The 13,343-nt window shown below is 39.2% G+C and overlaps 1 gene segment (V, D, J or C); it reads right to left on the reverse strand.

Moving 5' to 3' along the window:
- Positions 1 to 9,225: 9,225 nt before the first annotated feature.
- Positions 9,226 to 10,969, reverse strand: LOC114890835. The segment is given in 2 exon segments: positions 9,226 to 10,479; positions 10,647 to 10,969. Coding segments are annotated over 2 exon segments (444 nt in total).
- Between the last annotated feature and the right edge of the window lie 2,374 nt (positions 10,970 to 13,343).

Below are 13,343 nucleotides of genomic sequence, written 5' to 3' on the forward strand. Positions count from 1 at the left end.
TGGTCTATAGTTTTCTTTCTTTGTGACACCTTTGGTTTTGGTATCAGGGTGATGGTGGCCTCATAGAATGAGTTTGGGAGTGTTCCTCCCTCTGCTATATTTTGCAAGAGTTTGAGAAGGATGGTGTTAGCTCTCCTCTAAATGTTTGATAGAATTCGCCTGTGAAGCCAACTGATCCTGGGCTTCTGTTTGTGGGAAGATTTTTAATCACAGTTTCAATTTCAGTGCTTGTGATTGGTCTATTTATATTTTCTATTTCTTCCTGGTTCAGTCTCAGAAAGTTGTGCTTTTCTAAGCATTTGTCTATTTCTTCCAGGTGGTCCATTTTATTGGCATATAGTTGCTTGTAGTAATCCCTCATGATCCTTTGTATTTCTGCAGTGTCAATTGTTACTTCTCCTTTTTCATTTCTAATTCTGTTGATTTGAGTCTCCTTCCCTTTTTTCTTGATGAGTCTGACTAGTGGTTTATCAATTTGTTTATCTTCTCAAAGAAAGAGCTTTTAGTTTTATTGATCTTGGATATTGTTTCCTTCATTTCTTTTTCATTTATTCCTGATCTGATCTTTATGACTTCTTTCCTTCTGCTAAATTTGGGGTTCTTTTGTTCTTCTTTCTCTAATGGCTTTAGGTGTAAGGTTAGGTTGTTTATTTGAGCTTTTTCTTGTTTCTTAAGGTAGGATTGTATCGCTATAAACTTCCCTCTTAGAACTGCTTTTGGGGCATCCGATATGTTTGGGGTCGTCGTGTTTTCATTGTCATTTGTTTCTAGGTACTTTATGGTTTCCTCTTTGATTTCTCAGTGATCTCCTGCTTATTTAGTAGTGCATTGTTTAGCCTCCATGTGTTTGCATTTCTTACAGTTCTTTTCCTGTAATTGATATCTAGTTTCATAGTGTTGTGGTCAGAAGAGATACTTGATATAGTTTAAATTTTCTTAAATTTACCAAGGCTTGATTTGTGACCCAAGATGTGATCTATCCTGGAGAATATTCCATGAGCACTTGAGAAGAAAGTATTCTGTTGTTTTGGATGGAATGTCCTATAAATGTCAATTAAATCCATGTTGTTTAATGTGTCATTTAAAGCTTGTGTTTCCTTATTTATTTCCATTTTGGATGATCTGTCCACTGCTGAAAGTGTGGTGTTAAAGTCCACTACTATGATTGTGTTACTGTCAATATCCCCTTTTATGGCTATTAGCATTTGCCTTATGTATTGAGGTGCTCCTACGTTGGGTGTATAACTATTTACAATTGTTATATCTTCTTGGATTGATCCCTTGATCATTATGTAGTGTTGCTCTTTGTCTCTTGTAGTCGTCTTTATTTTAAACTCTATTTTGTCTGATATGAGAATTGCTACTCCAGCTTTCTTTTGATTTCCATTTGCATGGAATATCTTTTTCCATCCCCTCACTTTCAGTGTGTATGTGTCCCTAGGTCTGAAGTGGGTCTCTTGGAGACAGCATATATACAGGTCTTGCTTTTGTATCCATTCAGCCAGTCTATGTCTTTTGGTTGGAGCATTTAATCCATTTACATTCAAGGTAATTATCAATATGTAGTTCCTATTACCATTTTCTTAATTGTTTTGGGTTTGTTATTGTAGGTCTTTTCCTTCTCTTGTGTTTCCTGCCTAGAGAAGTTCTTTTAGCATTTGTTGTAAAGTTGGTTTGGTGATGCTGAATCCTCTTAGCTTTTGCTTGTCTTAAAGGTTTTAATTTGTCCGTAAGATCCGAATGAGATCCTTGCTGGGTAGAGTAATCTTGGTTGTAGGTTTTTCCCTTTCATCACTTAAAATATGTCCTGGCACTCCCTTCTGGCATGCAGAGTTTCTGCTGAAAGATCAGCTGTTAACCTTATGGGCATTCCCTTGTATATTATTTGTTGTTTTTCCCTTGCTACCTTTAATATTTTTTCTTTGTATTCAACTTTTGATAGTTTAATTAATATGTGAATTGGCGTGTTTCTCCTTGGATTTATCCTGTATGGGACTCTCTGCACTTCCTGGGCTTGACTGACAATTTCCTTTCCCATATTAGGGAAGTTTTCAACTATAATCTCTTCCAGTATTTTCTCAGTCCCTTTCCTTTTCTTTTCTTCTTCTGAACCCCTATAATTCGAATGTTGGTGCATTTAATTTTGTGCCAGAGGTCTCTGAGACTGTCGTTGATTCTTTTCATTCTTTTTTCTTTATTCCGCTCTGTGGTAGTTATTTCCACTATTCTCTCTTTCAGGTCACTTACCCGTTCTTCTGTCTCAGTTATTCTCTATTGATTCCTTCTAGAGAATTTTTAATTTCATTTATTTTGTTGTTCATCATTGTTTATTTGCTCTTTAGTTCTTCTAGGTCCTTGTTAAACGTTTCTTGTATTTTCTCCATTCTATTTCCAAGATTTTGGATCATCCTTCCTATCATTACTCTGAATCCTTTTTCAGGTAGACTGCCTATTTCCTCTTCATATTTTTTGCTCTGGTGGGTTTTTCCCTTACTCTTTCCTCTGCTGCATATTTCTCTGTCTTCTCATTTTGTTTAACTTACTGTGTTTGGGGTTTCCTTTTTGCAGGCTGCAGGTTCATAATTCCCCTTGCTTTTGGTGTCTGCCCCCATTGGATAAGGTTAGTTCAGTGTCTTGTGTAGGCTTCCTCGTGGAGGGGACTGGTGTCTTTGTTCTGGTGGGTGGGGTTGGATCTTGTCTTTCTGGTGGTCAGGGCTGCGTCCAGTGGTGTGTTTTGTGGTGTCTGTGAGCTTAATATTATTTTAGGCAGCCTCTCTGCTGATGGGTAAGGCTGTGTTCCTGTCTTACTAGTTGTTTGGCATAGGGTGTCCAGCACTGGAGCTTGCTGGCCATTGGGTGGAGCAGGGTCTTAACATTGAGGTGGAGATCTCTGGGAGCGCTCTCACTGATTGATACTACATGTGGCCGGGAGGTTTCTAGTGGTCCAATGTCCTGAACTCGGCTCTCCCACCACAGAGGCTCAGGCCTGACACCAGGCCGGAGCACCTAGACAACAGGGGCTTATATTTGGGCTCTCCATTCTGCTCCATTGATCAATGTGTCTGTTTTTATGCCAGTACCAGTGTTTTGACTACTATAGCTTTGTAATATAGTTTGAAATAAGCAAATGTGATGCCCTCAGTTTTGTTCCTCTTTCTCTAGATTGCTTTGGCTATTGGTGGTCTATTTTGGTACCATACAAATTTCAGGATTTTTTTGTTCTCTTTCTGTGAAAAGTGCCATAGAATTTTGACAAGGATTTCATTCAATCTGTAGATTGCTTTGGGTACTATGGATATTAAAACAATTTAATTTTTTATGTCCATGAGAACAAAGTATCTTCCCATTTATTTTTGTCTTCTCAATTTCCTTAATCAATGTCTTATAGATTTCAATGTACAGGTCTTTCACTTCCTTAAATTTATTCCTAAATATTTTCTGTCCGATGCAGTTGTAGATGGAATTGTTTTCTTAACATCACCTTCTGATAGTTTGTTATTAGTATGTGGAAACAACTGATTTTTGTGTATTGATTTTGTATCCTGCAACTTTACTGAATTTGTGTATTAGTTCTAACGTATACTGACATCTTGTGGGCACGTCTCCCACTGCTAAGCCAAATGATGTGATTTTCTTTTCACTTTCTCTTTTTGTGTATGAAAAAGTGTACATTAAGAACTGGAGTAGGAAGTCTCTATGCTGTTTATTTTCGGTTGAACAACGTTTAGTTCATAAGCAAGTTAAAAGATTTTTCTAACGGAATTTTTATTGGCATTTCTGTGGCCTATTCAGGAAGAACACCAAGTCTTATACAGCCTTGAGAGGAGGGGGAAAGTCTCTCTAAATGACAAGAAAGATGGGGCTTCCCTGGTGGTGCAGTGGTTAAGAATCCGCCTGCCAATGCAGGGGACACGGGTTCGAGCCCTGGTCTGGGAAGATCCCACATGCCACAGAGCAACTAAGCCCATGCACCACAACTACTGAGCCTGCGCTCTAGAGCCCGTGAGCCACAACTAATGAGCCCGTGTGCTGCAACTACGGAAGTCGAGGCGCCTACAGCCCATGCTCCACAAGAGAAGCCACCGCAATGAGAAGCCCGCGCACTGCAACGAAGAGTAGCTCCCGCTTTCCACAACTAGGGAAAGCCCGTGCGCTGCAACGAACACCTAACACAGCGAAAAATAAAATAAATTCATAAAAATTTTAAAGAAAACATACTTTTTACAAAATGACAACAAAGAGTAAATGAGACTCAGATACAGAGGGTGATGTGCTCAAAGTGACTGAGAAGGTTAAGGTCAGATCCTAACCTAGAAGCCAAGTTGCCCGATTCTCTGGTCTCCTAAAATGTTTCTAGGAATCATGTGTTACTAGGAGGGTATTTATAGACGGCATGTCTAGGTATAAAGGAAACAATAGACCTGGCACTCATCCTTACGCTCCACAAACCCTGTTCATAACTGGTCTTTCCCCATTCTCTGCGTGTGCCTAGCGGCCCCAACACAGAGTGGACTGGCCAGGAGAGAAAGGAGGGAAAAAAGGAAAGACACTGTAAGAAAGAAGGGGGAGTAGACTTGAAAACGTTTTCTTGTTATCTTCTCAAGTTTAAGAGAACTAAAAGAGATTGAGGAAAAGTAATTCTCTTCCCATTGGAAAAAAAATTACACTTTTCTTTGTTCCTACAAAAAAATTGACAAAAATGGATCAATTAAGCTGGAAAGCTGCATAGCCACTTCCTGTCTTCCCCTTTGTGTGTCATCCCATTTTAAGTAGCAAGAAAACCTTTCATAATGGATTGGGACAAGGCCAGGAATCATTGAATGCTTGGAAGCTGTGCCCAGACTATTCTGCTTATAACAAAGAGAATAAAATATATCATTTGTCATAGTTTCCACATGACTTCAATATTGCATGTGAGCTAACTACTCTTTCTCCAGCTGATCAGGGACGTTACTGACAGAGATACAGCAGGCCCCTCTTGCGACTAAACACATGAATGCCGTCACCAGATCCCAGGCAAGTCCACCTACCAGCTTTTGTAAAGTTACTGTACGGATAATGGAAGAGAACAGCTTAGATGTGCGTCTCATGTTACAGATAGGACAGTTTTGGTCATTTAAGTTTTTAGAATGATCACTGTGTGTAACAAGACAATTGTTGCAGTATTTACAGAGTTTTTGCTTTTTTTCATTTTTAAAACCACATGATGTTTCCTTCATTCAGGCAGATGGGTGATTCTCAGCTCATCACTTCAGGGAAAGGATGTACTGCTGGGAAAAAAATAAAGCTGCCTTGCTTACCATTTTATTTCAAAAGTTTTAGTCCTATAGGCAAATCAAAGGACAAGCATCAGTTACAGATTTAGGAGATGATACACTGAAATAATACAAGTTAGCCTACCTGAGGCAAAATAAGCATTTTCTAAGTGGAGCAAGGGGGAGAGGAGAGAGTATCCGAGTAAAGCAAGGAGGCATAAGTATCGATGGGTCCTTGGAGGAACATTGAACCTTATCCCCTAGAGACATCTTGGAAAGAAAACCACAAGTCCTCTGGGCCACTTTCATGTATTAAATAAATCTCAGTGCAGCCCTGGTTAAAACTTCCATCCTCATTTCTCTCTTCTGCTCTTTGAACCTGAGGCTTGACTCCTGGCTGCAGTAAGGTCAGCATGGCTTGCTCTGTTCTCTTCCTCTGCCTTTTTTCTTTGGTTCTAATTCCCTTGAGGTTAGGGAAGAAACAGAAATTAAGAAGAATTTTTTTTAAATGGCAGACACTTTCTCATTTAACTGGTGTGCACCTTTGGGTGTACTGCTTTCCTGCCCAACCACTGATGGCCTCGATGTGCGAGCATCCCTGTGAGAGAGCAGCCGGGGACCCTCAGGAGCCTCCTCAAGGCAGGATCTTCCCCTCCCTGTCAGATCCCATTCAGGAAGCACTCCCCATGGCCTCTTGTCTCCCCTTTTCCTGGTGGAGAACTGGCTGATGACTCAGGCCTGCTGCCTTCAGAGGTGGCACCTGTGGGACACAGCACTCACTCTTCCTCACTGTGCCTCATGGAGACACCCAGGCAGCCCCAATGCTGCCCCCCTTCACTGTACCATCCTTCTCTGATTTCCTCATCTTCTGCTTAAGTAGATGAAAAAATAGATCAAAATCTGCTCCAGAAACAGATATCCAAAGACAGAATGCCATACAGTTTTCCTTTTTACTCCGATGATCTCTGTCTTTAAAAGCAAGTATTTTAGGATAGCGATGTCTGAAGTGGCTCATGGGGAAAGTGGAACACTCTGATGATACTCTTCTGCTGACTGCTCCATCCCTCACTTCAGCTAAAGAAGTGAAGATCAGGGGTTGCAGGGTCTGTACAGTTGCTTCTCCATAAATCCTAGAGTGCCTGGCTGTGAGTTGTTCTTAATGGAAAATGATGAATGCTTAATGCCTCTTGGTCCCTAGTTCTGGGTCCCAGCTGCCAAATTTGTAACAATGAAAAATGCTCCAGAGTACATCTTATTCATCTAAATGGAAAAAAAATCTCTTTGTTTCTATAAGTGATTCTAAATAAAGGTTTCTAATTCTTAAGACAAAATAAAAAAATATACATATATAGTCCAATATTTTATATTGCGTAATTTATAAATATATAGTATAATTAAATATATTCCAATAATATTAGTAAATCAATTAATATTTACCAATTAGATGAGCTTGAGGAACAAAATTCAATAATAAGCCCTGCACCAACCAAATCACCACAGATACAGGAAAAGGAAAGCCTGGCTGTGAGGATATGGCAGAAGATTAAACATGGTCATAAAACAATTATAAGTCATCAGTGTGGTCTCTACTGGAAATTATTAGGAGAACTATGAAGGCAGAGGTTAGATAATTATTGTGCTATATTTTGCAATAAACAAAATTTTATCAATGTTGTAAATTGCTTTCTTCCATATGAATTTTAAATGTTGTAAAGAATCCAGAAAGAGTAAAAAGATTAATTAAAATTATGAAGTATAATATATTTAAACTTTAGAACAGAGGAGGAAATATTAAGAAATAACTGACTCATGGCCTTTAACATATAGAGAGGTTTTGTCTTTTAATTAAAAATAAAGAATGAAAACAAATAAACAACGAACACTTACAAAAATCTTTGATCCAACAGCATCCATCATCATAACAATAGCCCTTGTCATAGAATTAAGACTTTCTCCATTTCACGTTTGAGTACCTGCAGTTACAAAAGGCATTCCACTAACAGCTGGCGTAGCTCATTAAGATGACAAAAACTTGCACTTACATCAGTTTTATACCAAATCGCACCATTCATTAAACCATGGATAATTTTCTTTTTGCTGTTGTTGAAAACAAAAGTCATTACCTTGTTTATCATTAAAAAAGAGATTTTTTTTTTTACTAATCAAAATAGGATATGGTTTAATCAGAATAAGGTGTTACGTGCATTAGGTGTCCCCAGGTGGGTTCTGAGGTTCTCTAACCACCTAACATCTAAGTGAGTACACAACACATACATTTTCATATCATCCATCCTCCTGAAATTCATCAGTCTTCCATTTATAGTGTTTTTCAGAGCAAAATCTCCCAGTCACTTGAACCAAAATCATCAAGTAACTTACTAAAAAAGTAAACCCCCAACCTCATGCCAGACCTATTGAATCAGAATCTGTTGATCAGAATAAGACATATTTTTTCTTCATGTGATTCTTAAATGTACAGTAAAATTTGACAAATACTGTCCAATTGGTTAACTCTGGAGTTTTTATTTTTTAATCTCATCTTATATTGCCTGCAGCATTTACTTTATCTCAGAAATCCCTTCATCTTTAAACATTCTTAAGCCTTAGTTTTCCTCAACTGAGGATGGGTTAATATTACTTTGCAGTTTTTAGATTATACAATGAGTTGTAAAGTGCTTAGCACTGGACTTGGCATATGGTAAGTGTTCCATAAATGATAACAAAGATGATGGTGGTAATGATGCGAATGACAAAATAAGGGCAGGTGGAAACAAGGATCCCATGATAATTCTCTGATCTCTTTCCCTGAACACATTGGGCAGACTTTAAAGCTGTAAACCCAAAAGATTAAAATTAAACAAAACCAGATGGTGTGGATAAAAGAATACCTCTCTTTGCCTAAATCAGGAAATTTCCACTTCTGCTTTCCTTCTTTGTAGGCCTTGCCTCTTCCCCTCCCCACACGGGAGGGGTGAGGAGGGCTGATTCTTTTGTTCGCAGTCCATTTATGAGTAGGAAATTAGTCCTTAGTCTAATTTAAAATGTAGGACTCAAGACTCCACTCACTCTGCTTATATCGCTTGCATTTTAAGTCTTTGCCTACCTGTGATAATAAGCAAATCTAAGGAGAACTAATTTAGTACTCTGTAATTGGCTACCTCTTTCTCTTTCTATTTCAGCTCAGATACTTGAAAATCAAGTCAACCCTTGGCTAGTTTGAGGCGTGGCCTATCTCTCCTACTCATCCTTATAGGAATTCTGAGCTTGCTTTTCTGGATTCAGAAGGAAGTAGGAAACTCCACTGAGGCCTGAACCTCAACCCACCTTTCCTGCTTTAGAGGTAATCAGGTCCTGGTTCGGCTGAAAGTCCTTCTTCACTTTCCATTTGTATTAAGCTAATACATATAAGCATCCTCAGGAATCTTCCCAGTGGTGAGCAGGGCAGGATTTGGCCATTCTTACGTCCCTGGAAATATCATCATGGGACATAAAATCCCCACTTCAAATGGAAATTACCAAACATTGTAGTTGAATAATAATGAATATATGACATATCCAAACATGTGGGATACAGCAAAAGCAGTATAGAAGGTCCCTGACTTACGGTTTTCTGACTTTATGATGGTATGAAAGTGATATGCATTAAGTAGAAACCACACTTCAAATTTTGAATTTTGATCTTTTCCTGGGCTAGTATGATGCTCTCTTTTGATGCTGGACAGCTCCCAGCCAGTCACTGGATCACAAGGGTAAACGACCATCACACTAGTACCAAACGTAAAATAGATAGCTAGTGGGAAGCAGCTGCATAGCACAGGGAGATCAGCTTGGTGCTTTGTGACCACCTAGAGGGGTGGGATAGGGAGGGTGGGAGGGAGACACAAGAGGTAGGAGATATGGGGATATATGTATATGTATAGCTGATTCACTTTGTTATAAAGCAGAACCTAACACGCCATTGTAAAGCAATTATACTCCAATAAAGATGTTAAAAAAAAAAAAAACCGGTCTGAACCCAGAGAACCACTCTGCTTTTTGTTTTCAGTACAGTATTCAATAAATTACATGAGATAGTCAGCACCATATTATAAAATAGGCTTTGTGTTAGATAATCTTGCCCAACTGTAGGCTAATATAAGTGTTCTGAGCACGTTCAAGGTAAGCTAGGCTAAGCTATGATGTGCGGAGTTTAGGTGTATTAAATGCACTTTTGACTTAAGATATTTTCAACTTATGATGGGTTTATTGGGACGTAACCCCACTGGAAGTCAAGGAATAATTGTAATTAGAGGCAAATTTATGGATTTAAATTATATTTGTTAGGAAAGAAGAAATGTTGAGAATCAATAGTCAAACTTGCAACTCAAAGAACTAGAAAAAGTAGCGAGATAAATAAAAGAAAGTAAAGGTAGCAAATAATAAACTATGTGCGGAAATAACAAAATTGACCAACTTTCACAAGAAAACAAAATATATAAAGAACCCCTTACCTGTTAAAGTAACTGAATCCATAATTGAAGGATTATTAAGTTTCTCCCATAAGTGAAACTATGCTTAGATGGCTCACTAGTGAACCTTCTGAAAATTAAAAAGAATTATTAAAACCCTTGCACAAATTCTTCTATAGATAGAAGAGGAGCCATAAATTGCAACTTAACTTATGAACTATTATAATCTTGATACCAAAATCTGACCTAAACATTTTAATGAAAGAAAAAGTTGAATACCAGTATCACTCAGGATCCTGGACAGAATGAACAGTAATCTCTGCTGTCTGGCTATGTCACAAGATTTCATTCTCCATAGGACTACTTGGAAAGAGGTTCTGGGTGCTAAGTAACTACTTCTTCGAGGAGGGGAAAACACCAAAGATGCCCTGATTCCAGAGCCCCAGCTGCAGGGTTTGTGTACAGGCTGCAGGTGCCTGGGGAGCACTGTGTCTCCACAGCACAGAGGTAAGTGGCTGAGTCTTCAGGTTTAGGGGCTGCGATGTGCAGAGAGCTTCCCTTCTTTAACAAGGTGGCTTTTAGTCTTTCTTTCTGCTTTTCGTCCCCAACTGAGTAAAGAAGGAAGAGAAGTTCGGGTCCCTTCCCAGGATCCTGTCTATACCACAGTAGCCCTTTAAAATTGCTGGCCGTGTAGCTGCAGTTGAGGATGAGACTGTCTCCCTCCTGGATTTTCAGGGTCTGAGGACTCTGCTCCACCTTGTCTTCTCCCCTCAACCCTGTTCAGGAAAACAAAATCAGAAATGAAACAAAGCTTTCAGTTCAGCAGTTTTGAAAAATTCCAACAAAAAGCCTGGGATGAGCTGAGACTAAACCCCTCTCTCTCTTCTCTCCAGCTTTGGATAAATGTGCCCTTATGGTTCTCATCTCTTAACCTCCAACTTACAGCCAAGCTGAAGCCACAAGACTATGAATGCACATTCCAGCATGTTCTCCATCCTGATATCACACTCTTGATACAATTTTAATGATTCCAAATCTTCCCCCCTGAGGAGCTGCTCCTGTGTCTTAGTTTTCCTTCTCTAATGCACGAGATAGCCTTTCTGTTGGTGGCTCAGCCAATCAAGAGCAAATCCTCTAGTAGCTGTCATGCTTTTGACCGTTAAGGCACTGGAGGAATGAGAGGAATGGAACCACTGCCACCTGGTGGTCACAAACACAAACATCTCACAGGACGCACTCCATGCCCCCTACAAAGACAAAAATTGTTGGGAGGACATTTTTTATATTGCTGGGCATAGTGCATATGAGGTTTAAAGTAGTAATCAGAAAAGCCTTCTCTGCCTGCAATTTGAATCGTTTCATTTTCCCTTGTTTGGCCTTTAAAACTAAACTGCTACCAGAGGTTATAAAAGTTGAACCCAAGCATAGGTGTAATGGATTGTGTTTCTCTTTATAGTACACAAGAATCTCAGCAGGTGAGACCTTAAAAGGACTAGAGTGCTGAAAAAAGCGGGGGGATAGAATAGCTGTGGATATGTCTGGAGACCTCTTTGACAGAGAATTGGGAACATAAGTTAAGAAACCATTGCTTCAAATAATTTTATGCCTGGCTACAGGGACCAAGTGTAACTACAACTCAGGGTCACGAACTTGACAGATCTTAGGAGAACAGGAGGGAAGAGCATGGCAGAGGGAAAGCAGAGCTCTCCATTCTAGACCCTGGAGAGATCAGAACATCACAGGGTAGAGTGGGGAACAGGAAGATACGTATCGCAAAACTAGTATTGTTTAATTTGTTTGGTTCTATGACACTCCGTTGGGTTTTTTTTGTTTTGTTTTTGTTATTACATCTTTATTGGAGTATAATTGCTTTACAATGGTGTGTTAGTTTCTGCTTTATAACAAAGTAAATCAGTTATACATATACATATGTTACCATATCTCTTCCCTCTTGCGTCTCCCTCTCTCCCACCCTCCCTGTCCCACCCCTCCAGGCGGTCACAAAGCACCGAGCTGATATCCCTGTGCTATGCCGCTGCTTCCCACTAGCTATCTACCTTATATTTGTTAGTGTATATATGTCCATGCCTCTCTCTCGCTTTGTCACAGCTCACCCTTCCCCCTCCCCATATCCTCAAGTCCATTCTCTAGTAGGTCTGTGTCTTTATTCATGTCTTACCCCTAGGTTCTTCATGACATTTTTTCCCTTGAATTGCATATATATGTGTTAGCATACGGTAGTTGTCTTTCTCTTTCTGACTTATTTCACTCTGTATGACAGACTCTAGGTCTATCCACCTCATTACAAATAGCTCAATTTCGTTTCTTTTTATGGCTGAGTAATATTCCATTGTATATATGTGCCACACCTTCTTTATCCATTCATCCGATGATGGACACTTAGGTTGTTTCCATCTCCGGGCTATTGTAAATAGCGCTGCAATGAACATTTTGGTACATGACTCTTTTTGAATTATGGATTTCTCAGGGTATATGCCCAGTATTGGGATTGCTGGGTCATATGGTAGTTGTATTTGTAGTTTTTTAAGGAACGTCCATACTGTTCTCCACAGTGCCTGTATCAATTTACATTCCCACCACCAGTGCAGGAGGGTTCCCTTTTCTCCACACCCTCTCCAGAATTTATTGTTTCTAGATTTTTTGATGATGGCCATTCTGACTGGTGTGAGATGATATCTCATTGTAGTTTTGATTTGCATTTCTCTAATGATTAATGATGTTGAGCATTCTTTCATGTGTTTGTTGGCAGTCTGTATATCTTCTTTAGAGAAATGTCTGTTTAGGTCTTCTGCCCATTTTTGGTTTGGGTTGTTTGTCTTTTTGTTATTGAGCTGCATGAGCTGCTTATAAATTTTGGAGATTAATCCTTTGTCAGTTGCTTCATTTGCAAATATATTGTCCCATTCTGAGGGTTGTCTTTTGGTCTTGTTTATGGTTTCCTTTGCTGTACAAAAGCTTTGAAGTTTCATTAGGACCCATTTGTTTATTGTTGTTTTTATTTCCACTTCTCTAGGAGATGGGTCAAAAAGGAACTTGCTGTGATTTATGTCATAGAGTATTCTGCCTATGTTTTCCTCTAAGAGTTTGATAGTTTCTGGCCTTACAGTTAGGTCTTTAATCCATTTTGAGCTTATTTTTGTGTATGGTGTTAGGGAGTGATCTAATCTCAAACTTTTACATGTAGCTGTCCAGTTTTCCCAGCACCACTTATGGAAGAGGCTGTCCTTTCTCCACTGTACATTCCTGCCTCGTTTATCAAAGATAAGGTGACCATATGTGCGTGGGTTTATCTCTGGGCTTTCTATCCTGTTCCATTGATCTATCTTTCTGTTTTTGTGCCAGTACCATACTGTGTTGATTACTGTAGCTTTGTAGTATAGTCTGAAGTCAGGGAGCCTGATTCCTCCAGCTCCGTTTTTCGTTCTCAAGATTGCTTTGGCTATTCGGGGTCTTTTGTGTTTCCATACAAATTGTGAAATTTTTTGTTCTGGTTCTGTGAAAAATCCCAGTGGTAGTTTGATAGGGATGGCATTGAATCTGTAGATTGCTTTGGGTAGTAGAGTCATTTTCATAATGTTGATTCTTCCAATCCAAGAACATGGTATATCTCTCCATCTAT

The sequence above is a fragment of the Monodon monoceros genome, unplaced genomic scaffold (genome assembly GCF_005190385.1).
Source record: "Monodon monoceros isolate NGI ecotype Baffin Bay Population unplaced genomic scaffold, NGI_Narwhal_1 Contig6560_ctg1, whole genome shotgun sequence".
In the NCBI taxonomy this organism is placed as follows: Eukaryota; Metazoa; Chordata; class Mammalia; order Artiodactyla; family Monodontidae; genus Monodon; species Monodon monoceros.